This window comes from Chiloscyllium plagiosum, chromosome 10 (assembly GCF_004010195.1).
Source record: "Chiloscyllium plagiosum isolate BGI_BamShark_2017 chromosome 10, ASM401019v2, whole genome shotgun sequence".
Classification (NCBI taxonomy): domain Eukaryota; kingdom Metazoa; phylum Chordata; class Chondrichthyes; order Orectolobiformes; family Hemiscylliidae; genus Chiloscyllium; species Chiloscyllium plagiosum.
The window spans coordinates 49747662-49775452 of NC_057719.1; the positions used below are offsets into that span (position 1 = coordinate 49747662).

Genomic DNA, 27791 nt, shown 5'->3' on the forward strand with positions numbered 1-27791 from the left:
ATAGGGGGGATGTCAGGGGTGGGTTCTTTACCCAGAGAGTGGTGGGGGCATGGAATGCGCTGCCTGTGGTAGTGGTAGAGTCAGAATCTTTGGTGACCTTTAAGCGGCAATTGGATAGGTACATGGATGGGTGCTTAAGCTAGGACAAATGTTCGGCACAACATCGTGGGCCGAAGGGCCTGTTCTGTGCTGTATTGTTCTATGTTCTATGTTCTAAAAGCAGAAAACTCTAGGCCAGTTAATTTAACATCTGTCAGGGAGAAAATGTTAGATGTTATTATTAAAGAAGCTATGGCAGAGCACTTGGTTAAGTTCAATGTAATCAGGTAGAGTTAAAAAGGTTTTTGTGAAAGGGAAATCATATTTGACCAAGATATTGGAGCTCTTTCAGGAGGTAACACAGACTATGGATAAAGGAGAACCAGTGGATACAGACTTCTGGAAGATATCTGATAAAGCGCAACATCAAAAATTATTGCAGAAAATTAATGTTTGTGGTGTAGAAGGTAGCATATTGGTGTGGATAAAAGGTTTGCTGGCCAACAGGAAAACATTGTCATAAAAAGCTCTCTTTCAAATGGTGTGTCATAGGGATCAATGCTGGGACCTCAACTGTTTCCGATTTATATCAATGACTTAAATGAAGGGACAGAAGGTATGGTTACCAGATTTTCAGACAATGCAAAGACAAGAAGCTAGAAGAGGAGATATTAAAAAATTATGGACAGGTTAAGTCGTGGACAAAGATGTGACAAATGCAGCATAATTTGAGAAAATGTGCAATTTTCCACTTTGACTGGAATTGAAAAGAGAAGTATATTATGTAATTGGAGAGAAATCATAGAGCTCTGAGATGTACAGCAGTCTAGATATCCTTGTGAATGAATCACTAAAGGTTAGCATGCAGATACAGCAAGTAATTAGGAAAGTTAATGGAATGTAATCATTTATCATAAGGGGAATTGAGACCAAAGTCAGAAGATCATGCTTCAGTTACAGTGGGCAGTTGTGAAGCTGCATCTGAAGTACAGTGCACTTTAAAGAAGAACATAAATACAATGGGGACAGTTAGATAGAAAGACTAAAACGTAAGACAGTAAAGGAGTAAGTAACATAGATGGGAGCCACAAATTTCATGTTTTTGCTGAAGGAGACTGTTGAGCAAGGTTAGATCTCATGGAATATAGGGAGAACTCACCATTTGGATACAGAACTGGCTCAAAGGTAGAAGACAGAGGGTGGTGGTGGAGGGTTGTTTTTCAGACTGGAGACCTGCGACCAGTGGAGTGCCACAAGGATCGGTGCTGGGTCCTCTACTTTTCATCATTTATATAAATGATTTAGATGTGAGCATAAGAGGTTCAGTTAGTAAGTTTGCTGATGACACCAAAATTGGAGGTGTGGTGGACAGCGAAGAGGGTTACCTCAGATTACAACAGGATCTTGATCAGATGGATCTTGATCAGTCAAGTGGCAGATGGCGTTTAATTTAGATAAATGTGAGGTGCTGCATTTTGGGAAAGCAAATCTTAGCAGGACTTATACACTTAATGGTAAGGTCCTCGGAAGTGTTGCTGAACAAAGAGATCTTGGAGTGCAGGTTCATAGCTCCTTGATAGGATAGTGAAGGCTTTTGCTTTGCTTTCCTTTATTGGTCAGAGCATTGAGTACAGGAGTTGGGAGGTCATGCTGCAGCTGTACAGGACATTGGTTAGGGTTTAGATCAGAGTGGTGCTGGAAAAGCACAGCAAGTCAGGCAGCATCCGAGGAGCAGGAAAATCGACGTTTCGGGCAAAAGCCCTTCATTGATTTTCCTGCTCCTCGGATGTTGCCTGACCTGCTGTGTTTTTCCAGCACCACTCTGATCTAAACTCTGGTTTCCAACACTTGCAGTCCTCACTTTTGCCTAGGATATTGGTTAGGCCACTGTTGGAATATTGCGTGCAATTCTGGTCTCTTTCCTATTGGAAAGATGTTGTGAAACTTGAAAGGGTTCAGAAAATGTTTACAAGGATGTTGCCAGAGTTGGAGGATTTGAGCCATAGGGAGAGGCTGAATAGGCTGGGGCTGTTTTCCCTGGAGCGTCGGAAGTTGAGGGGTGACCTTATAGAGGTTTATAAAATCATGAGGGGCATGGATAGGATAAATAGACAAAATCTTTTCCCTGGGGTCGGGGAGTCCGGACTAGAGGGCATAGGTTTAGGGCGAGAGGGCAAAGATATAAAAGAGACCTAAGGGGCAACGTTTTCACTCAGAGGGTGGTATGTGTATGGAATGAGCTGCCAGAGGAAGTGGTGGAGGCTAGCACAATTGCAACATTTAAAAGATATTTGGATGGGTATATGAGCAGGAAGGGTTTGGAGGGATATGGGCTGGGTGCTGGCAGGTGGGATTAGCTTGGGTTGGGATTCCTGGTCGACATGGACGAGTTGGACCAAAGCATCTATTTCCCTGCTGTATATCTTTATGACTCTATATCTATATATTTATTACTATGGATATCACTATGAAATAGAGCAATAGACAATTAAATTTAAAATACTGTTTTAAAATGTGATATCAACGATAAAGAAAGATTACATTGCTGGGAATTTACACTAATGGCAAATTTTACTTTTTACACATATCACTGAAGTTTAGTTTCCTTGCTGTTTAAAATATTTTTCTGTTACTGCTTCAAAATAGCATGAGATAGAAATGTCTTGTTGTTAACATGTATCAGCAACCTTGCAGGGGGAATAATGGTGCGAGAAACCTTGTATCTGAGCTGTGAAAAAACATAAGATCAATCATTCAAACTGTAATATCATTGCAACAGCCAAGGCTCATGAGGGGTGGTGGAACTGAAAGGATCTTACCTTGGGAATTTGCTTGTCTCTTAAGTGGGGAGAATACTACTCAGGAACAATCTGATTGGTTGACTACCTACTTGTGATTAAAGAAAATGTGATAATTCCATTTGGAGGCCTTAAACTTCTTTCTTTAAAGAACTCAGAAATTTAAACAATAGATGCCAAATCAAACTGATAATTGCCTTTCAAACTCAAGAATTAGTTACATACAAAATATTGTTTGTGTTTCAAAGAGATTATTTAATGAATATTTGAGAGAGATAACGATAATGTGTATAGCTTTCCTTTGTGAGTAATTGTGATTCTAAACAATTCTAATGACAAATTATTTGATAGTGTCATTTAATAGCATTGTCCAGACAGAAAAAGTGAAAGTTAGAGCCGTGTTCCACCTAGAAGTAAAGGACCAATGTCTTGTGTAATAGGACACTGAGTTATAAATGGAGAAGTACAGCTGCTGTTAACATTGTGGCTATTCTCCAACATGCCCCCTCAGTTTGTAATTCACAGAATTTTACACTTTAGATTTATTGAGCATGTAAAACCCACAGTCAAAACACCATACAATTTTGCCTACGTTCCTAATGATAGTCACATGTTGTAAAATGTGTCAGAATTCTAAGAGCTGAAATTTCCTTATTGTACACACTGCATAGTTTACAAATTAGCTGCAACTTACACCTTCGATATCTATTCACAGAATGAAGGTGGTGCTGGCAAGTCCTTTATTTATTGGCCATCCCCACTTAGCCTTGAGAAGATTCTAGGGAGTCAATGTCTTATAGTGCTACTGAATGTGTGGTGTGGGTACATCCAATAGGCGGCTAGAAATGGAGTTCCAGGATTTTGACTGTGAGACAGTGAAGGGATGATAGTACATTATGCATTACTGTCACAGTGTACTAGTGGTGGAGGGAGTGAATGTTTACGTTTTAAACACATGTAATGCTTAAGCCACTTCAGCAAACTACTTTGGTAACATTTAGCTTCTCTGTTGTTGGAGTTGCCATCACTAGGCATTTGTGTGGCATAAATGTTTCTTGTCGTTGAGGAATTGTGACTGTCACTGAACACTGGTCAATTATCAGCAAGCATTCTCATTTTTGATCTGATGTTGGAGGGAAGGTGATTGATGCAGTACAAATGTCTGGGCCTAGGACACTACTCTAAGTAACGCAAGGTACCAAAGCTGAGATGACTGGCTTCCAACAATTAAAACTATCAACAATGAAAAGATCATTGGTGAATAATGCCATGTATAGCATTATTGAAGATATATTTCAACACTTTCCTGACCACTGGAAGTTGTCTAACTTGGTAGTACCTAATCAAAGTAAATTTCTTCACTTTTACATAGATGAGCCATTCCTGAATAATTTCCCATATTATTATAGCTCTAATGGATCAGCCTGGGTAGGTATGCATAAGTCTTCAGTACCATTGCCCAAATGTTGTCAGGGCCCATAGTCTTTGCAATATCTAAAACCTCACCTTCATTTCTTGATTTCTATTGGAATAAATCTAATTGGCTTAAGTCAGGTGTCTGTCGGGCTGAGTGTTTCAAGAAGAGACCTAGATGAATGATCCATTTGGCACCTCTTGCTGAAGATAATTGCATAAGTTTCACTCTCATCTTCTTGTGTGCTGTCATTATGAAGAATGGGGATACTTATGAAACCAGGTCGAAAGTGTGGTGCTGGAAAAGCACAGCAGATCAAGCAGCATCCGAGGAGCAGGAAAATCGATGTTTCGGGCAAAAGCCCTTCATCAGGAATGAAGCTGTGAGCCATGGGTGGGGAGATAAATGGGAAGGGGGAGCTGGGGGAAGGTAGCTGAGAGTGCAATTGGTGGGGTAATGGTGATAGGTCGGAGAGGAGGGTGGAGCGGATAGGTGGGAAGGAAGATGGACAGGTAGGACAGGTCATGAGGGTGGTGCCAAATTGGAAGGTTGGAACTGGGATAAGGTGGAAGGGGAAATGAGGAAACTGGTGAAATCCACATTGATGCTTTGTGGTTGGACGGTCCTGAGGCGGAAGATGAAGCATTCTTCCTCGAGGCATCAGGGTGGTTAGAGAGTGGCAATGGAGGAGGGCCAGGACTAACTGTCCTTGATGGAGTGGGAGGGGGAGTTGAAGTGTTCGGCCACCGGGCAGTGGGGCTGGTTGGTGCGGGTGTCCCAGAGATGTTCTCTGAAGCACTCTGCAAGTAGGTGTCCTGTCTCCCCAATGTAGAGGAATCTGCATTGGGAGCAATGGATACAGTAAATGACGTGTGTGAAAGTGCAGGTAAAACTCTAATGGATGTGGAAGGCTCCTATGGGGCCTTGGCCGGAGGTGAGGGTGGAGGTGTGGACACAGGTTTTGCAATTCCTGCAGTGGCAGGGGCAAGTGCTGTGAGGGGAGGGTGGGTTGGTGGGGGGTGTGAACCTGACGAGGGAGTTGCAGAGGAAATGGTCTTTACAGAAAGCGGATAGGAGTGAGGAGGGAAATATATCTCTGGTGATGGGATCCCTTTGTAGGCGGAGGATGATGCAATGTATGCGGAAGTTGGTGGGGTGGAAGGTGAGGGCCAGTGTCCTTGTTGCAGATGGAGGGTGAGGTTCGAGGACTGAGGTGTGGGGAGTGGTTGAGATGTGCTGGAGGGCATCATTGACCACATAGGAGGGGAAATTTATGACGCCTCCTCCTCTGGTTAGATGTTTAACTGTTATTCACCAGTGAATAAACTGGTTTTGAGATTGCTTAGCTCTATCTATACCACACTGCCTTTGCTGTTTAGTATGCATGTATTCCTATGTTGCAGCTTCACAAGATTGATAACTTTCTTTTATACATGCTCTTGGCATGCATTCCTTATTGAGCCATGTTTGATCCTTGATGGTACAAGTTATGCCAAGCCACAAGGTCATAGATTCTGGTTATGCTGATAGATCATAACATCAGTTTGACCTGATATCAGAAGGCTTCTCGGGATGCATTATCAGCAATAAAGCCTGCTCCATTCCCACTGTAGAATTTCAGGGTGGGACAGCTCATTCCCAGGATGTTGTAGGAAGGATGTGGCTCTGCAGATAAGATTACATTAGGGTGACTAATTGTGGGTCAGCTCTCCCAATTTTGACTATTCACTTAATCTGTCAGCATTTCTTTATAGCAGTATTGCACCCTCTTCATAGCTTGAATTCTTACCTGACTATGTATTGTCAGCAAACTTAAATAAATTACTCTCCATTTCTTTGTCTAAGTCATGAATTTAGCTTGTAAATAACTGAGACCCCAGCACTGTTCCTTGCCTAACTCAACCAGTCACAGCAAGTTATCCCTTTTTTCTGCATCCTGTATATTCACCAATCAGGTATCCATGTTAATACATCACCCCAACTCCAAGCCCTAATTACGGTTACATTGTTTTGTGGCATCCTATCAAATATCTTTTAGAAATCTAAGTATACCTCATCTATGCACCCTTACCTACCCTGCCTGTTACATTCTGAAGAACTTCTAATAAATTTGTCAAACTTCATTTCCCTTTTACCAAAACACATTGACTTATTTAATTGTTCTATGCTTTTCTAAGTGCCTCGTTAAGACTTCCTTAAGAATAGATTCCAACACTTTACAAATGACTGATGTCAGGCTAACTGGGCTGTAGTTCTTCAGTTTCTCTGTTACTCCTTTCTTAAAATCGGTGTTACTTTTGTCTATTTCTAACCTGCTGAGATGATTCTGGAATCTAGAGAATTTTGGAAAATCGTAGCCAGCATATCCATGATTTCTGTAGCTATGTCTTTTAGAGCCCCAGAAAAGATAGGCCATGAGGTTCTCAGAAATTGTCAGATTTTAGTCCCCGAGGACTTTCTGTGCTGATATTAATTACCTCAAGTTCTTGCCTCACTGTTACTAACCCTCAGACTATCCTTTATTACTGCTATGTGAGGGCAGACACAGAACATTTACTAATGTCTCTGACATTTCCTCATTCCCCATGATATTTTCTCCATCTTTTAAAAATATACTCTTAGCTGGTTATCTTGCACACATTTGCTTTCTCATTTGATTAATATTTTGGTGGTCCCTTGCTGTTTCTAAAACATTCAGAATGCTCAGACTTATTACATCTTTTTTTTAGATTCCCTACAGTGGGGAAACAGGCCCTTCAACCCAACAAGTCCACACCGACCCTCCGAAGAGTAAGCTACCCCCCTCTGATTAATGCACCTAACAACTATGGACAATTTAGCATGGCCAATTCATCTGACCTGCACATCTTTGGAATGTGGGAGGAACCGGAGCACCTGGAGGAAACCCACACAGACATGACGAGAATGTGCAAATTCCACACAGACAGTTGCCCAAGGCTGGAACTGAACCTGGGACCGTGAGACAGCAGTGCTAACCACTGAGCCACCATGACATCCTATTAGAAGTTTCTTCTTAACATACTATCCTTAACATTCTTAGTAAGCGACAAGTGGATCTTTCTCACTGAATTTTGTTTTTTAATGCAAGATAATTTGTTGAACAATTTTAATTGTTTTTTAAATTATTTTGCACTATTTACTTAATGTTAAGTATTTTACATACTTCCTATATCAACCTGCTCAGAGATGTTATTACACAGCTCTGGAGCATATGAGACCTGAACCTAGACATTCTGGGCCAGAGTTAGGGACACTAGAGAAAGGACAGTAACATGGACCACAGTCAGCAGCATTCAAACCTTTGCAGGGACATCCCCAGTGGATTTTTATTTGATCATCTGAGTCTCTTTATCCAATCAACCTTATCCAACTCTCCGTCTTGCCTATGTAATCAGCTTTGTTTAGGTTTAAGATTCCTGTTCGTGATTGGTGTGCCATTTTCAAAATTAATGTGGAATTCAATTGTATCTTGATTTCCATTTCCCAGTGGATCTTTTAGAATGTCATTATTAATTAGCCTGGCCTCTTTGCATAATACGAGATATGAAATAACTTTATCCCTAATTGGCTTTGCCGAATATTATTGCAGGAAACTATCGTGAAATCATTCTACAACTCATCTCCAAGACTATCTTTGTAGCTTGATTGGTTTGACATTTAGTTGTTAGAAGCCCCAACAATGTTTTTAAAAAAAGTTCTGTCTAACAATATAACTACTGTAAGAGGACTTACAATCTACTCTGCAAAGTGTTTTCTGATTTTTTCTAAGCTCTACCCATACTGATTCAAGTTCCTGATCTTCTGATTCTTCCTCAGTCATGTCCTTGTGTCATCTATTATTATTAGGGTTATACCTCCTTTCCTATTCCACCTGTTTTTTTAAATGTTCTGCACTTGGAATATTTATTGACCAACTTTAGTCATCATATAACCACATCTCTGTAATAATCATTAGACCTGAACGTTTATCTCCAATTGTGCCACAAGTTCATCTATCTAATTGAAGACGTTCGGCACATCCAAATAAAGTAAGTTCAATTTTACCACAATTTTCTGCACAGACTTACTCTCAGATGCACAATTACCTTTAAACTCTCTGTCTCACAACTTGTTCCTACCTGCATCGATGTACTTTTCTATTGCCTCCACTCTTATTTTTGATTTCTAAATCTCCCATCACCAAAATGTTCCTTTCTCCTTTGTTAGTTCGGACATTTCTTCTTACTCTGAACATATTTGTTGGCATACTCCTATGGTTGTGAGTTCTGTCCTTTCCTGTCAGTCTAGTTACCAATACCCATAGTGCTCTTCCACACTATTGCCTGATCCTCTTTTACATTCCAAATTTCTCCTCTTGTGAGCCTTAGCTTCATGCCCTCTGTATATCCTTAGTTATACGACTCACAAGGATACTGGTTCCAATGAAGGCAGTCTCAAAAGTACAGCTCTCACTTTCCCAAGTAATGGTGTTAGTGCCCAATGAATCTAAATTCATTGAGACCCACCTCTGAGCCATGCATTCTTTGAAAGAGCATAGAAGTTAGGAGTTGAAATAGACCATTCAGCTGTATGAGCCTGCTCCACCATGATCCAATCCAGTGCCCTGTTCCCACTTCCTCCCCATACCCTTTGATCCCTTTAGCCCTGAAAACTATATCTAGCTCCTTCTTGAAATCATTCAATGTTTTGGCTTTAACCACTTTCTGTGGCAGAGAATTCCATAGGCTCACCACACTCTGGGTGAAGAAATTATTTATTGATTTTATTTAACCTGTGAAAATTTGCTTGTGGCTCAGGTAGTAATCCAGCAATTATTACTCTTGTGTTTCTGCCTTTGATTTAACCCCCTAATTTAGTTACTCATATTGCTCCAGCAGTGCCTCTTCCTTAATCCATTGGTGCCTGCATGGACCTTGACTCATGAATCCTTTCTCTCTCATAACAAGTTCCTTTCTAGCCCAGAGAAGAATTCCTAAATCTCAGCACAAGCAAACTCATGCGCACCATTGCGGAGAACTGTAGCTGACATCCTAACCATATTATCTTTTACTGCAACCATATTATTTTTCCCACAGCCCACTTGAATGGCTCCCTGCACCATGATCAGTTTCACAGCTCATTGTGGTCAGTTTCATCATCCATTCTGCAGTCTCTGCTCTCATCCACATAAGCTAGAATAACCTCAAATTTGTGGAACAAATGGAGCAGCTGCTGCTTCTTTATTTCTACTTTTTTTACTTCCATCCCTTTTTCACTTGCATTCACACCCTCCTGTCCCAAATCACAGATCAAATCTGAAGTATCAAGCCTAAGGGTTGTAAATGTCTCTGAGAACAAAGTGCAAAGTAACTTTCCTTCTCCCTGATAAATTGCATTTCCTAGAGCACAGACTGCAGCTCATCAACTCTAAATGAAAGTTCCTGATGCCAAAGACATTTACTGCAGATGTAGATGCTATGGATTACACTGGGTGTTCAGCTGCAACACATTACCAGTTCTGTTATCTTAATTGTATGTGATTCAATTAATTAGGTTTCATGTTTAGAAATATCACTCAACTGTTACCTTTAATTACATCACGCAGTTTAACAAGACAACCTAAAAATATAATGGAAGAGAAAAATACCTTTACCTTCACTGGACCAGTTTAAACTACTGCCTTGACAGAGGGGTAAAATCTTAAAACTCACCAATCATCAATCTGATCATCTAATTAATAACTTTGAGCACTCACCAGCTTGTTGGGACTTTAAATAAATATTAAAAGCAACATCTTTCAATTCATGCCTCCAAATTCCAAATTAACCATCATTCCTCATCATTGCCAACTCTATCTGCCCATTGTATTAAATACCCCACTATAAATGCAGTGCCCTTCAACAGTCATCTATCAGTCTAGGAGAAAGTGAGGTCTGCAGATGCTGGAGATCAAAGTTGAAACTTTATTGCTGGAACAGCACAGCAGGTCAGGCAGCATCCAGGGAACAGGAGATTCGACGTTTCGGGCACAGGCCCTTCCCATTCCTGAAGAAGGGCCTGTGCCCGAAACGTCGAATCTCCTGTTCCCTGGATGCTGCCTGACCTGCTGTGCTGTTCCAGCAATAAAGTTCCATCTATCAGTCTAGAACAATTGAAGTACTTTATATACTTCCAATACTCTAAAAAAAGGGTTTGAAAAAAGTAATGTAGCTCATTTACTGCAGCATCATTTTCAAAACTGACATGAACTTTTGCAAACTCATCAAGGCAATTTTATTCCTATTCAGAAAGATGATGTAATCACATCTAAACGTCTTTAATATTTAGCCTATTAACATCTGACTAGGTGCAGGAGTTTTCCAGTTAATTATAGATAAAATACTGCAGAGTCAACAGCTTACTGTGTCGATGAAGTACAAAACCTATACTGTGTTTTTAAATAATATGTTAAATTCAACTGACTATGCAAAGAAGCAAATTTGAAAGCTATGCCAGAGAAATAGGTTAATTCCATTATGACATCTATTTAAATTAAACCCAATTGTCAATGAAATCCCAACTATTTAACTTAAGCAGTGTAGATGTTTATAACTCATTCATTCTTTGTCTGCTGACACTGACTGTAGTGTGAGGTGAGTCAACAGAGATTGGGAGAATTCTGAGAGCATTAGAATCAGCAATTCACCGCAACAACAGGAAATATATGTTCCGTTATAAGGCTGCTCCATCTCACTAGTTACTTGTGAATTAAACATTATAAAATTTAATAGCAGTTTGATCCTATCTCTGAAGACACAATTTCATTTTTTTAACTCTGTCTAGTAACTTTGATTTTAAAATGGAGGAAGATACAAAAAAGTGAGACCAGCAACATAAGGCTGTTACCTTCTATTATTGAAGCTGTTAAAACTGAAGTACCATAAGCAGCTAGTGGTGCCACTCTAGCCGAATGCTTCTTCATCTTCTGCAGTAATTCGTGGAGTTATTTGTACTTATAGTTTCCTATAGCTGCACATATCTCAGATACCGTGCCGGAAACCCAGTAGTGAAGCTAAGTCTGTTGCTTGAATGATTGTTTGGAAGCAATGCAGCATGCTTTGGATACTGATGTGCTGTTTCCCTGGGAACCTCTTCATAACGTAGTAACTGAGTCTTGACCTCTCTCAGCCTGAGTCTAAACACTTCTTCTTTGCTTGCATTGCTGGTTTAGATGGGCTAGAATCAGGCAGCAAGATTTAAAGAGGGAGAGAGCTAACCTCCCTGTGTGTGGAACAGCACTTCACTTGCGTCAGTGCAGTGCTTGCCTGCTCTTAAAGAAATGGCCACAACTATTCTTCTGTGGGAATTGCAGTAATTCAATCAAATGAAACTAGATTTTTTTCAAACTACAGTATATGCTAAAATTCCAGTAGCATTCTGAACATTGACTGATCAATAAACCAGACAACTGTGCTTCTGTATTATAATCCCTAGAATTAAGAATTGCTGAAGAGACTTGAGAGGACAAAATAAACCAATGAAATGAGATACCACATAAATTCTTGTGGTTCACTTTCATACCTTATAAAAATGTTACTTAATCCATACTGAAACATAAATCATTACTCTAGCATTGTGGCATAATTTGTGGTCTCCAAAACAATTGCACTACATTCATAAATAAACTTTTAGTGCTTCCAAGGGTGGAGATCTCTAGTTTTATTCTCCAGCTCACATAGGTCCTGCAAATTAATAGTTGGCTACATGTCAACTGCACAGGAACTATGCACTCAATAGCAAATTGAAGTTCAACACGGGCGAGAGTTTTATACTGCCTCTGCTGATCTGGGAAATAAAGTCAATCTGAAGAATGAAATTGCAGTCCAAGCCATTCAGTCAACCTGATAACAGGTGTACTTCATTATCATAAGACCAAATCTATGATTACAACGAGACCATAGAATTATTAGAATTTCAATGTCTAATGTTCTAAGTGTGGTTCCCAAAGTGTGGTGTGGGATCCCAAGTGTGGATGTAAGCTAAGATTTGAGAGTAACAAGAACCAAGGCCCCTTTTTTCTAAAAGCTGTTCCTTAGCTCAAGGAGACTCTGTCCTTGACTTTTTTCAGAGGTGTAATAAACCGGGCTGGGCTCCGATCAGTCTGGTTTGGTACAGAGATGAAAAGGGTTTTGAGAGGCCTATTGTTTATATGTAAACAGATGAGACTTCAGGCCAAAGTGGTCATATTTTAGAAGTGACCTGTATAAAGAAAGGGGAGTGGTCAGCTCGCTAACTGGGCAGATTTGGTTCCGTTTTGAACTGGCTGGAAGTTCAACAGAGAGCTGTGTGGAAACCCTCTCTCTCTTTTTTGCCCTTCAACTTCAACCTGTAAGCATGTGTTCCATTTATACTGCTTTTTAAAGGGAGTTTGTTTATTGGGACTGTTGTGTATATTCGGAACAGCATAATTAAGTCTCGTTTCGATAGGCTGAGTTCTGTAGAGGTTCTTTAGTCTGTTCTTTGTGCTTCATTGTGTAATTTTGTGAATACATTTTTGTCTGTTTTAAAATCTAGTAGTCAACCTAGCTATCTGGGTAATTTTCACTTTACACTAACCAAAACAAATTGCAAAGTTATGGTCTGAGCTGCCTGCTTAAGAATGTTTTGAGTGGTCTGACCTAGTCCATAACAATGGGCACTGTAAGGCTCCAACCAAGTTACAACAGCTGTATTCCTGCTTCAATGGACCCTTACTTTCATCTTTTTCACCAAGATGCTGTGACAATTTTCACAATTCAAATGGAGTCACAGTGGGAAGATGAATGGGAAGCATTGCTATAAAGCATTACTCAAAGTCATTCAAATTTGTTAATGTGCGAAGCATTTTGTAATTTCCCCATAATGGATTTAGTCTGGTTATACTTCTGACAGAATGTGTACATATTGAATCCTTTTGATGAAGAACATTGTAGCATTCATTGAGGCATTTTATACATTAAGACCATCTTTTTACATTTTCAGAAAGTACATAAAACAGGTTAGTGGTGACTGCAGTAAACATTCTGCAAAACTTTATTATTGAAGCATCGACATGCCAAAAATAAAACAGAAAAATTATGGGTAACAGAAAACCGCCTGGTTGTCTTAGAACTGGAGAACAGTTGTTCTTGGTCATCCTGGTGAAGAGATAATCAGCGAGATAAAATCATACAGAAAGCAGAAGAGATCTCAGAGTCATAGAATTCGACAGCATGGAAACAGACCCTTCAGTCCAGTTTGTCCAACCAGATATTCGAAATTAATCTAGTTCCATTTGCCAGCACTTGACCCATGCCTCTCTAAACCCTTCATATACCCATTCAGATGCCTTTCCAAAGTTGTAATTGTACCAGTCTCCACCAATTTCTCTGGCAGTTCATTCCATACACAGACCACCCTCTGTGTGATAAAGTTGCCCCTTAGGTCCCTTTTAAATCTTGCCGCCTCTCACCCTAAACCTATGCCCTCTAGTTTTGGATTTCCCCACCCTGAAGAAAATACCATGGCTATTCAGGAACATACAACTTGGGCTTTCCAAAAGATTGCAATTTAAGCAATTAATTGTTGTATTGCAACAGTTAACATAGGTTTTGGATTTTGCAGTCCGCAACCAGCAAGTTTGAAAGTGGTGATGAATGGGTGGGGACAGGGCTTGTAAAGTCCAGAAGGTGGTCTTCCTATTGCCTACACATCTGACCCTGAACTGATAGGTACAGTGAAGGTGTCAAGTGATCTGTTCACACTTGGGCCATCAAGGCACTTGAGAGGCCCATTAATGGCTGCTTAAGAGCCCTATTCTGTCCTGCAAGTTATTTACCTGCATTGGCGGGAGGCCCACACCACACAGGAAGCCTCCACCTATCGCTGCACAAACAGATATCAAGCAAGGGGAGAGAGACCTTCTTTTATGAATCCCCTGGTATCATCAAAAGCAGCCCAAAAACCCCAATGTCCTTTAGCCCTCCCTCCAGTTCCTGAACTTGGTCCCCCTCTCCTCTCCAGATCATTCAATTCCTGACTTTCATGGGCTTCTTGACATAGTGGGACTACATGTAAACAACAGTTTGTAGCCTCAGTTCCAGCAAAGACAGCAGAGCTGCCAGGCATCCTAATGGATGGTAATTCTCCGATATGGAAATTCTTCCCAATGTTAATGCCAAAGTCTCAACATCAGACAATAATGCTGTTCACAGTTTGAAATTGCTGTGGACGGAACCTGATGTTTTCTATGAGGGACAGGGACCAGTGCACCCAGTAAAATCCAGCCCAGTATCCCCCAGTTCTTAGCAACAGTATTCATCATTATTGCTTCGGACTCAAGCAAATCAAAAATGTTCCTAATCTTTTAAATGCACAGACAAGATAATATTTTATTTTGATGGTACAAAGAATGGTGAAGACTATATTTGACTAATTTTACATTTCATACATTAAGACTTGCAATTTTTTTGGTACAAAACTAACACTTTAATATAAGTAGTCCTTGGAATAAGGTGTTAATATTGATGCTGTCCATTTAACAGAATCTCTGCAGAAAAGTTTTTCAGTTTGACCTTAATTCAACAACTAAGTCTACATGAAGCATTTTATTTTTTCTACATTAATGAACATCTCATCACTTAGAATACTAGTGTAAAGTGGAAATGTAGTAAATGAATGCATAAATGCATTTAATAGTGCGGCTAAACCCAATAGCATAATTCTCAAGCTTTGAACCAGCCACTGAAACACATAACTCATATTCCCCATGGGCAAATATCTGAAAGCAAAAACATTTGTTTTTAATAGTAAACCTACTCAAAGCCTTAATTTATATCACAACCTACAGAAAGCTGAAGTTGTTACTCTGTTAATTTAAGGCAGATATTGCATTTTCCACCAGCAGCAGTATACACAATTTTCCAATACGCTTCAATAATATTTAGTTAGCAGAACATGCATTTCTTCTTTTAATAACAAAATCTTTTGTTTTTACCCAAGTACTTGCAAGTTAAATTATATATGTTTAGATAGAGAGCTTTACTGTATTAATTGTGAGATTGACAGAGAAATGAATGGCCAGATAAGTTATGCTGTTATTGATGTTCAAATTTTAAACAGTCTAGCAAATCAAAAATACTAAGCTGTGATAAACTTGAGAATACTCCCTACTTTAAAAAAATCTTTCATTGAAGTAATAGAAGTAAGAACACAAGTTCAAGCTTATGCCGCAGAGAATCAGTTCAGAGACTGGATTTTTTGCAGTGACACATCACAAAGTCCTGTTATGTCATGGTGTTTTACAAAGTAACTACTGCTCACAAAAGCTTTCTCCCCTCCAAAATTATGGGGCTCTTTGGCCCATACAAGTTCACAATGACTGGGCGTCTCGACAGCTCGGGAGCAAAAGAACTTAAGCTTATCTGGCACTGCTAGCAGAAAGACAGACACTGGATACTATTAATTTAGAGTGATCCTGAAGCAGGCTCATGAAGAAAGTGCTGTGAGCACTGCGTTGAAATTGTTGATACTTTTGTTCTTTCCTCATTGCTGGAATACAGGTTTTGTCTGCTCTACATGCTAAAACAGTTTCAATTCAAACAATCATTTTTTTTTGGATATTGATGCATAATGGGATAAAATTTAATTATTTTATAGATGGAGAAAGCACAGATTTGATCTGCCATCAAATGTTTTACAACTGCAGCAAACGACTCCTGTGCCTATGCCTTAGCGAGGTGACACATAGCCTTCAGTATGTGCTGCAGCCAAATTGTTGTTCTTAAAAACATTCTATCATTTTGAAGGGAAGCTGCACTGAATGGTAAGAGGCTGCAACTGAGCCCTGCTGCTGCAATTCCAAACATGGAAAATGGACATGCCAAGCAGGAGAGGGCTTCAGGAGTCACAGATGCAGTTCTAGAGATCTGCTGGAGGAAATGGACCAGAGGAAAAGTGACATGCAACCTCAGGAACCAAGAAAGCGCTTGAGATCAACCTTGATGGAATTGGAAGCAGGTAGACAGGGACATCGGCATGGAGTTTAAGGGTAGAAGATTATGTTGGAAGTGTATAAAAAGTTGGCTGGGCCATAGCTGGAGTACTGTGTGCTGTTCTGATGGCCACATTATGGAAGGGATGTGATTGCACTGCTGGGTGCAGAGATGGTGCCAGAGCTGGAGAGTTTTAGTTATAAAGAGAGATTGGATAGACTGCTTTCTTTGGAGCAAAGGAAGCGGGGGGGGGGTCATGATTGAGATGTATAAAGTTATGAGGAGCACAGACAGGGAAGAAATGTTTCCCCTTAGTGGAGGAGTCAATTATCATGGAGCATAGATTTAAGGTAAGGGGCAGAAGGTTTACAGGGGATGTGAGAAAAAAATGATTTCACCCAGAGAATGGGAATCTGGAACTCACTGCCCGTAAGGGTACTAAAGGCAGAAACCTTCATAACATTAAAGAAGTATTTAGATGTCACTTGCAACACCAATCATACAAGTGCTGGAAAATGGGATTAGAATAGTTAGGTGGTTATTTTTGACCTGCATAGACTCGATGGTACAAAGAGGCTTTTTTCTGTGCTGTGGACCCTCTATGACTCTAAGCCGATTCCAAGCACCTGAACCCAAGGATCTTGCAATGAGAATCAATGACCTATGCAGATGATCAAGTGATCAATACCAGAAAATGCACCTTCACATCAAATATCCTACAAGCCTCTCACATCATGCAATGCACCACACTTCATTAGCAGTCCCTGGAACTCTAGATTCAGTAATATTCAGATACTGCATCTACCAATGCTTACCATACTCATGTCCACCTTTTACGGCTCCATATGCTTCACTCACACAGTGCACTAACAGCCAAAGGAAGGACAAAGTGGCACACAAAAGAAGGGAGAAGAGCAAGACTGATGGTGGACAAGAAGCTTATATTTCCTAGGAGCTGATTCCCTGCATCATTTGACCAGTTGTGACAGAGCCCTTGGCATGCAACATTGAGGAGAACTTGATGATTACAACGAGGAGGACAATGTGGTTCATGCTTTATTTTCCTTTTCAAGTCACAGCTCATCCTGTTGTCTGCTATGATGAGCAAGCTTTGCTTAGATCACTTCACTTTGCACCCCAACCCCTTTCCTAAACCTGGCCTTGGTCATCTAGTTTTATGCCTTCATAAACCCAGGAACTGTCTTCATAACTCTTGGAAGGAGAGGCAGCAATGTGATAGCACTGTTGAATAGCCCCTATCACTTGATCTAATACCCACATCCAGCAGCTTAGACACTGGCACTGTTTGTACTGTAGAGACTAACATTGTGATGTGACCAGCATATAGTGAGTCATCCAAGTGTTAATTCCCCGGCAACAAGGCCACGGGTAAAGAATGGCTCATTTGATATGGTCACCAGATGGCAAGGTTCACATGCCAGTCTGCTATGGGTGCCTCAAAATGAGGCCCTTGATGGGGTAGCATCCAGAAACATGATAATGGCACATTCTCCAAGATGCTGAATATACCAGGTGACTTACCATTAAGCTTTTGAAAAATGTCATACCTCTTGTGTTAGAAGCAACGCTGAAAAGGCTAGCAATTGTCACCCATCCATTTCATACCCTTGAATTACCCTTTTACCCTTGCTTAGCCATTTCAGAGTAAATCGCATTGCTCTGGATCTGGAGTGAAATCATGTAAGGACAGAAGATTTCCTTCCTTCCATTAAGGACATTAGTGGGCTAAATGAGTTTTTATGATGAGGTTCATTTTCATCGTTACTGAGACCACCGTTCACTTTCAGTGTTTTTAATTAATTAAATATACATTTCATCAGATGTTTTAGTAGGATTTGAACCTATGCCCCCAGAATATCACTATGCAACCATCTCCCCCTAATATTCTGAAAATCCAATCCCATTTGCTAATGACTCATTAAGTATTTTGCCCTAAATCAATAATTAGGCCACAATTCTTCAGAAATAAAGGTACGATGGTTAATGTATTCAGAACCAGCAGTGTCCTGTACATCTATTAATTTGTTATCTTGGGACAACATCTGTAGCAAATAACATCAATTCACTGACAGTTGCAGTGGCAGCATGCAGCGTTCCAAATACACAAGTCCCTTGCCATGTGTGCATACTTCCCACAACGGTTAAACTAATTGGATTCCTGATCAGCAAAAACAGTATTTCAGTTAAATCGACTGGTAGGGCAGTAGACCATGTCACCTTCTGAGAAAAAGCAATTGCAACTACTGAGCACTCCAAATCAGTTGCTGCTCTTCCTAAGTACTCAGTTCTGACCATTTCTTTCTTTCAAAGTTTAGCGATATTTTCTAACATTATTGAAAAGAGTATTATCGTGTGATGTCCTTTTTATCTTGAATGTGGAAAATAGGCAAGTGCCCACTGATTAATTCAGATGTGGCGATTTGTGGATAGTTTTCAAATAAAAATATAGATGATCAGAAGCAGGAATGTACAGTTCATGAATAAAGAACAATTACTAGAATAAATGCTTACTGCCAATATTCCACAGTCCACCTCATGCTGTCAGTTGACAGCTAAGTGTATGATCCTGTTCAACCATCCTCGTCAAGTATGATAAATGTCAATGTGCATACAAATGAATTGACTCCATATGACAATACAAATTGTCTGAGGCAGCATAGAAGCCCTGAAAACATCTAAGCTGTAATAATTCTGCCCTCAGAAAAACCTGTTCCCATGTTATAATACTGGTAACCACCTGACAATGTAGAAATGTGAAAAAACCTAATCTATCCAATACTTCCACTGTATCGAAGTATTCAGACTACTTGTCTAGCATCCATTACCAGATGAGTCAGAATTTCTTCCAACTAAATATTGGAAAAATCCAAAGCTATTTATTGTATTCAATCCTGCCACAAACTCCACTCTCCAACCACCAAGTCCATTCTCTCCTTGGCAACAGTTTGAGGCTGAGCTAGATTGCTGCACTAGGAGAAAGTGAGGACTGCAGATGCTGGAGATCAGAGTTTAAAAATGCATTGCTGGAAAAGCGCAGCAGGTCAGGCAGCATTTTCCTTCTCCCTAGATTACTGCACCCTTGGTGTCATACTTTACCCCATGATGAGTTTCTGACAATATATTTATTCTATCACAAAACTGCCTATTTTCACCTCTGCAACATCACCCACTTCAGTTCCTTCCTCAGCTCATTTGGTGTTAAAATTCTCATCCGTGCCTTTGATTCTTTTATCCATGCCTTTGATTCCTGTAGACTTGACCATTTCAATTCACCTTTGATCAGCTTCCCATCTTACACCTTCTTTAAGCTTAAGCTCATCTAAACCAGGACTGTTCGTGTCCCAACTCACATGTGGTAAACTCTATTTATCTATCACCCATTTTCACTAACCTAAAATGGCACCAGACACCAAAGCTTCCCCATGTTAAAAGACTCTATGTGCATGCCCATGTCATGGGCTATACTTCAAATCATGGAGTTATACAGCATGGAAACAGATCTTTCAGTCCAACTCATCCATGCTTATCAGACATCTCAATTTGACCTTGTTCCATTTGCTAGCAGTTGGCCCATATCTCTCTAAACCTTTCCTATTCATATGCCCATCCAGATGCCTTTTAAATGTTGGAATTGTACCAGCCTCCACCACTTCCTCTGGCAGCTCATTCCATACATTCACCACCCTCTGTGAAAAAGTTACCCCTCAGGTTCTTGCATTGTTCTAACATTCTATGTTCAATTGGTAAACTTAATCTGTAGTTTCCAGGGAGAAATTAATAAAATCTACCTTTTTAATATGAAGTGGAACTGTCTGTACTTGGTATTTAGATTACTTACAGTGTGGAAATAGGCCACACTGACCCACCAAAGCGCAACCCACCCAGACCCATTCCCCTAATACTACGGGCAATTTAGCATGGCCAATTCACCTAACCTGCACATTTTTGGACTGTGGGAGGAAACCAGAGCACCCAGAGGAAATCCACACAGACATGGGGAGAACGTACAAACTCCACACAGAGACTCACCTGAGGCGGGAATTGAACCCAGGTCTCTAGCGGTGTGAGGCAGCAGTGCTAACCACTGTACCACTGTGCCACCCCAGGCAGATTTGCTCCATGCACTTGTACAGTGTTTAGCCTGTAATTGTGTTTGCAAAGTTTTGTGTTCAGTGTATTATTCTGTGACTGGTCTGCTGTATGTTGCTTGTAATTGTTTCTCTGTGCAGCGTGGTGTTTAGTCTGTAATTGTCTGCCTGTGCTGTTGTATATTCAATCTGTAATTGTGTACCTGTGGTCACTTTAGTTGGAAGACGTACAAAATATCATCCTGGAATCTCTAGGACGATATTAGAACAGTGGCCTTTGAGGGGGTCAGGTACAACTCAATCCTCCAGAACACCAAAAGGAAAGACTAGCACTTTTCATAAACACTTAACATTCCAAAGTACTTTATAGCCTTGAAGTGCCTTTGAAATACAGTGTGGCTGTCAATTTATGCAAAACAAACTCCGACAATTAGCAATGAAATATTGACCAGTTAAGCTGCACATGAGAGGTTGACTAAAGGCCAAATATCAGTCTAGACACCAGAAATAACTGCCCTGCTCTTCTTCAAAGTAATGCCAAAGAATATTCAATGTCAATGTGAGAGGGTTGATAGGTCCTTGTTTCTAACGTCTCATCTATAGATCGCACCTCCAACAGTGTAGCGCCCCTCAGTGTTACACAGGGAGTGTCAGCCTGGACTTACAAGTGCTGAAGTGGAACTTGAATCCACGACCTTTTGATTTCAAGACAATAGTTCTTCTCACTTAGCCACAACTAACACAGAATGGAAAAGGCTGAGAAGCAAAGATCTGAGGAAAGAGGGAGGATTCCTTAGAGCTGGCTACGTTGCCAGAATTTAACTTGTGTTCCAGCTTTTTGGGTCTCATTCTGTACACAGTGAAAATCTCTCTCCTAGTGGTAGGCTGTGGGTATGACATATACCTCATGGTGCACTTTGAATGGTAAGCTGACTGTTTGCCTTTCTGGTGCATAAAATTGGTGTCTATTCCATGCAACTGAGGTTTCCCTGAAGCCTTGTACAAATAATTAATAACTAAACTTTGTACCTAATTTCTAAAACAAAATGCTGAGATTACAAACTCCATCTTTGGGGAATTCTGTGTTAGAAATGGTACTTCTGAGAAATAGGTCACATTTCAACAGCATTGTGTGACAATGTTAGTGCAGCCTATACTAGTTATAGTACCACCTGAAACAATGCAGCACTCCACACAGTCTTGCCTGGTTTAGGCTGCCCCACGTGTATCCAGGTGGTCCCAAGACTCTTGGTAGACCTTAATGTTCACTGACCAATTTACAGTTTACAATTACGAAAGCCATAAGTGTGATCTTCCAAAGACGTGATGCACCCTGCTGATGTCATGCAGATTTCCAGCTTGCATTCCTGTCCTGTGTTCTGTAGTTCTAGGTTTTCTGTGTCAATGCCAAGGAGTGGAGATGGCGACTTGCCCCCAGCCATTGGAAAGTTGTGACCCAGGCAAGATATTTTACAAAGGTGATTTCCTGAAATTCCTGTTTGACAGAATGGCACAGATCTTGCACCAATTACCTATCAATGGAAAGAGAACAACAGAATTTCAGATAATTGCTTATCAGATGCTATCGAATGATGGTTTGCAGGTTTTCTGGTCGTGTCTCAATGCACAACCCATCCCAGCTCAAATTCTACAGCAGGTCAGCTGTGGTTTGGTGGGTTGCATTTCAACTGTATCACGAGGTCATGGATTCAGGGACTTAAACACAAAATTCAGTCTATGTTCAGTGCAGTACTGAGGGACAGCTGCAGTACTGTCAAAATTCTCTTACAGAAGGCAGTGTTTCACTGTCAGAAAGCAGAGCTGAGAGTGCACTGCACTGCCAAATGTTGTTACTGGGGAGTGCTGCACTGTTGGAGGGTCAGTGCTGAAGGATGGTGAGCATCCTCCTTGCTTCAAGGGTTTACCAGAACAGACATTGGCATCCAATTAAACAACTTTCAAATTTTCATCCTTGTTCTTAAGTCTGCATAGGACTTCATCCCTGATATAGGATGGGAACATCATCGCCTCTGAAATTCCCTTACCATTCTGACTGAGATATTGTATAAATTTCTGCTTCTTTATCATCACTGACTCAAAATCGTGGAATTTCACACCGAACATTGTTGTGAGAGCATCATCCCCACAACTACTGCAGCAGTAGCTTCCATCGGAGGCACTGATGTCGAGATAATGTCCCTGAACCAGTCATCCGGAACCCCAGACTAGTGAGCTAAGGATAGGGCTTTGAATCCCATCGTGGCAAATGGTGACATTTGAATTTTTTTTAAGTTTGGAATAAAACACTAGTTTAAAGATTAATGCAACCATTGTCTTAAATCCCATCTGGCTCACTGATGACCTTTAGGGAAGGACACCTGTCATCTTTGCTTAGTCTGGTCTACTCTCACTGGGATGGGGAATAAGTTCCTAGCCAGCAACTCTTGCATCACATGAACAAATAAAAAAGGCCCATCCCTATTTTCTCAGGGTAACCTGAGATGGGCAATTCAGGCATTGCTGGTATTAGGTAAAAGTGAGGACTGCAGATGCTGAAAACCAGAGTCTAGATTAGAATGGTGCTGGAAAAGCACAGCATCTGAGGAGCAGGAAAATCGACATTTCAAGCAAAAACCATTGCCCTGAGAATGAGAAGAAAAGTCTAAGATAATTCTTTTCTCGTATCATATATTTCTTGATGAGTTTTCTCATTTGAAAGGGCTGCACATAGTACCATTTGTTTAGCATTTTCTATTTAGGAAAGATATGAAATATTAAATATCTAAAACACAACATGTCTTTCTGATTCCAGTGACTCAACTGCTTAGGATTCTCTAATTATGCTGGTGAGTATTTTCAATACTGATTTAGCAAGGGATGATTAATGGTGAGTTTAGCTTGTTGTTTATCTAGATGAAGGTATTCTGGATAAGTTTGCAGACGATGCAACAATAGATAGAGGGACAGATAGCATTGAGGAGGTGGGGAGCTGCAGAAGGATTTGGATAGATTAGGAGAGTGGGCAAAGAAGTGGCAGATGGTAAAGTTTGAAGTCATACACTTTGGTAGGAAGAATAGAGGAAAGGATTATTTTCTAAATGGGGAGAAAATTCAGAAGTCTGAAATGCAAAGAGACTTGGGAGTTCTAGTCCGGGATTCTCTCAAGGTAAACTTGCAGGTTGGGTCAAGTCGTTTAGAAATGATGGCATTTATTTTGAGAGGACTTGAACATAAAAGCAGGGATGTATTTCTGAGGCTCAATAAGGCTCCAGTCAGACCACATTTGGAATATTGTGCATAGTTTTGGGCCCGATATCTCAGGAAGGTTGTACTGGCCCTCGAGCACATTACAGGGGGTTCACGAGAATAGTCCCAGGAATGAACAGCTTCACATATGAGGAACATTTGAGAACTCTGCGTTTATACTCGATGGAGTTAAAAAGGATGAGGGAGGGATCTAAACGAAACATAGAGAATACTGAATGTCTTGGACAGAGTGGATGTTGGGAAGATGATTCCATTGATAGGAGAGACCAGGACCAAAGAGAATAAAGGGAAGATCTTTTAGAATGGAGATAAGTAGAAACTTGTTCAGTCAGAGAGTGGTAAATTTATGGAATTCATTGCCACAGAAGGCTGTGGAGGCAAGATCATTGAGTATATTGAAGACTGAGATAAATAGGTTCTTGAGTATCAAGTGGATCAAGGGTTATGGGAGAAAGCAGGAGAATGGGGTTGAGAAACTTATCAGCCATGATTGAATGGTACAGCAGACTCGATGGGCTGAATAGACTAATTTCTGCTCTCATGTCTTATGGTCTTGACCATCAGGCTTATTAATACAACTTGCTGTGAGTCACCTCATATGTAGAGAGATAACGTGACATTTCTTCAACACATATTTACATCAGCCTGGTGTCACACTGGGTAAAATCTTCTGAACCCTCTGGTGATGAGTCTGGAGGCAGGAATTAGGAAGGATGGTGGTGTATCTGAACAGTGGGAAGACCCCATGGATAACCATCCAGCCCTTCTGCCACTTGATGCCCTTAAGTAGCCAATTAAGTATGTGGGCTTGTTACAACGCAGTGGACACAACAGTTAAACTATACAGCCAGCTTTTTATCTCCCAGGGTGGTAGCCCTCAACCAAAAGCCTGATTGAGGGATTCAGCATCATGAAAGCGGAAAGTCACACCATTCCTTTGCTGCCCTCCTCCTTGCAGCTCTTTCTTTGCTCTAAGAAATGCTTCTCGACATTAATTTCCCTCTGGCATGGGACGCCAGAGCCTGTTGTTCCAACAGCATCCACTGCAACCCATGGCATTGTTATGCCAGCCCCCTGGTGGCTGGTAGCTCTTGATGGGTGAGCCGTCTGCCTCGGAGTCTTGGCTCTAGGGGGAGGTCTGTTACTGGTCTCCCCACTGCCTGATTGACTTGTGGTTCAGTAAGTCTTCTCAAAAGGGGAGAGCACATGACCCTGGCCAGCCTGCAAGAAAGACCCCAACCCCTGACACCTCAATATTCTGCTCAGTATATCAAATCAAACATTGGTGCCAAAGTCTAATCATAGTGTTGACCAACTTTAGTTCGATGCAAAGCACTGGGTTTTCTGCATTACAAAGACTGAGAAAAGGACTGGCTGTACCTGCTTCCTGATAGAATAGAAACTTGAAGTCTAGAAGGCACAGGTTTTATTATAAACTGTAAAGATGAAACACCTTTGGCAAACATTTAAGTCATGGATTTAATGGTGGGATCAGGGCTGTAGCAGAATTACAACTGCTGTGCATCATTCACTGACCCATTACCACTCTGTTGCCAATAAATACTGCAGCCTTTCAGCTAAAAAGCCTTAGTTGGGGAGCCTCAATATTACATGCAAATCAGGAATCTTAAGCTGCTTCACTGATGCAAGTGGAGGGATGAGGGAAGAGTACTTCCTGTCTATTATCCACTTAGTTGAACTAGATTATTAAATAAGCAGCTTATTATTTTTGTGGACACAAGAGGAGTAGCTTTCAGTTAGCCAGCCCCTTGTTCCAGTGAGCTGCAGCATGATGCTCATTATACACCAGTGACATTATAATGGACACTGGAACTGGTCCAGGCATCCCACACACTGCATGCCCAGCCACAACAGAATTAAATCTGCCATGGAGCATTAATACCTTGGAGTAAATTTGAAATAATAAGTTGAGGTTTTTGAAAAGCTTCTAGCCCAATTTTTCTCCAATGAATGGCACCTAATTATTATAATGACCAGACTCTCATCAGTGTGGATCTGGGATATGAAACAAAATTAGCAATAACCTTATCCCTCAGGAATCAAGTTTGTAATTAGCAGTAGGTTTCATTTCTGATTATAAAGAATAAGAACTGGAAACATTGCCTTTCATGTAAGAAAAGAAAGTTGCTCTGGCCTTGGAAGATGGAAAGGAAAATAAATCTGAAACTTAAAATGGCAAGTGACATACCTAGCCTGTAAGACAAAGTGTTGATTTTTATGTGCGGCTGTATGGCATTCACTATAGAAATATTGGAAAATGACTTTTTCCATTTATAGTCAATTATAGGGAAGTAGTTAATTTTGCTTTTTCTTTGTGAAATGCTTTAAGATTTCACCTTTAGTTTCATCAGCTTGTCAATTTGTGCCCTTACATTAGAAAAGTGCTCAAAACTGTGAAGCATTGTTTATCATTGCCACAAAAGGCAGCATATAAATGAGTCACTGCCATGCATTCTTAATGTTGTTTACAGGGCACAGGTCCCCAGTCTCCTGGCAAAATATTTGGGGGTCGTCCATAATCATGACAGCTTTCCTGCAGCAATTTAACACCCACATGGTGTAGGCCTCATCCTGTTTTTGGTAAAATACAGAATGAAGCTATTATGTTGCCATTAATTGACTACTTAAGGGTCTTGATGAGTCAAAGGGACAGATGGGTTGCCTGATGCCATCCCTTCACCCAGTAAAATCATCGGGTTAGGTGGGTAGGGGGTAGCAAGACCACCTGAAATTTACATGCAAACCACTTTCAAACCTGCTGGCAGTGAAATATAAAACCCACTTCCCCGGTGACTCAGTGGTTTTAATATAGTTGTGTAATAATTACCTTTTTTAAAATCAGAATTAGGTGAAGTGCTTTTCTGGATTTAATGTTATTGCCATCATTAAGGGGTGGCATGGTGGATCAGTGGTTAGGACTGCTACTATTAGGGGTGGCATGGTGGCTCAGTGGTTAGCACTGCTGCCTCACAGTACTAGGGACCTGGATTCAATTCCACCCTCAGGCAACTGTCTTTTTGTGGCGTTTCCTCCAGGTGCTCTGGTTTCCTCCCACAATCCAAAGCAGTGCAGGTTAAGTGGATTTGCCATGCTAAATTGCACACAGTGTCCAGGGATGCGCAGGCTAGGTGGGTTAGCCATGGGAAATACATGACTTCAGGGATAGGTTAGGGAAGTGGGTCTGGATGGGATGCTGTTCAGAGGGTTGGTGTGGACCTGATGGGCCAAATGGCCTGCTTCCACACTATAGAGATTCTACGATGATATTCTATTCCAAGTAAATGTAAGGCCATAAGATGCACACATATACACGTAAGCAAATTTTAACTTAATATAAATTTAGCCAAAATTTCCTCAAGACCAAATAGTCAAAAATCATGAAACATTGCAGAAACTAACAAAAATTTTATTTTGAAACAGAAGTTAATGTATGAAGAATGTCAAACTTCTCAAAACTTAATAATGAAGAATAAGGAATATAGTTTTTGTTTCCACTTTAATTTTCTCTTTGAAATGGTTTTATAATCTGCAATTGTTGATGCAATCAAGAGGGATTATTGATTCGAACAATGTGCTAGAATTCAGTTAAAGTCTGTAATTAAAGCTTAAATGAAGTTGGGTGAAAGCTATTTGATTGCTAATATGAATTTAACTCCTTTATGTTCCTGAATTGTTAGCTACTCTGTTGTTTCTTTTCTTTTTAAGTTTAAGTTTTATTAACAAGTGTGCTGACATATAAACCTCAGGAAAGGATCAGACTCCCCAGCCACGGCTCACTGATCCTTCAACTCCTGCAGATGGTGAATTGCAGAATTCACTACAACAGCTTGGTTTCTGTGAGCATTTAGTTCTGAACAAGAATATGGCAAATAAATAATCAGATGCCGACTGTTGAGCTCTGATCTTTCTAAAGAAGAAAATGCCTCAAAAATTCAACATAAATACATGAGGTAATATTGCAACATGACTAATTCCTTCATTGGATGATACAATCAGAATGGAAAAGGAAACCCTGCAAATGAAAGAAACAAACACTCGACAATGTTTCGCAAAGAGCCCTCGAAAAATAAATTATTTTAACCTATGATGCACGGGAGTAAGTAAAAGAGAATTTAAGTAAATGTTTAAAATGAAGAGCCGTACTGAGAGATAA

At 40.5% G+C, this 27791-nt stretch overlaps 1 protein-coding gene across 5 annotated transcripts in view; it reads right to left on the bottom strand.

The window, feature by feature from the left end:
• Positions 1-27791, bottom strand: part of slc35f4 (solute carrier family 35 member F4) — a 209777-nt gene that overhangs the window by 77642 nt on the left and 104344 nt on the right. Inside the window, exon 1 of one of the 5 annotated variants that reach the window (XM_043697744.1) lies at positions 11137-11521. The exons of 3 other annotated variants lie outside the window; for them this stretch is intronic. In XM_043697744.1, the coding sequence (XP_043553679.1) occupies positions 11137-11212 (76 nt within the window). In that variant the 5' untranslated portion in view covers positions 11213-11521. Of the gene's footprint in view, positions 1-11136; positions 11522-27791 lie in introns of those variants that run through there. One more of the 5 variants, XM_043697747.1, reaches the window with a different exon arrangement.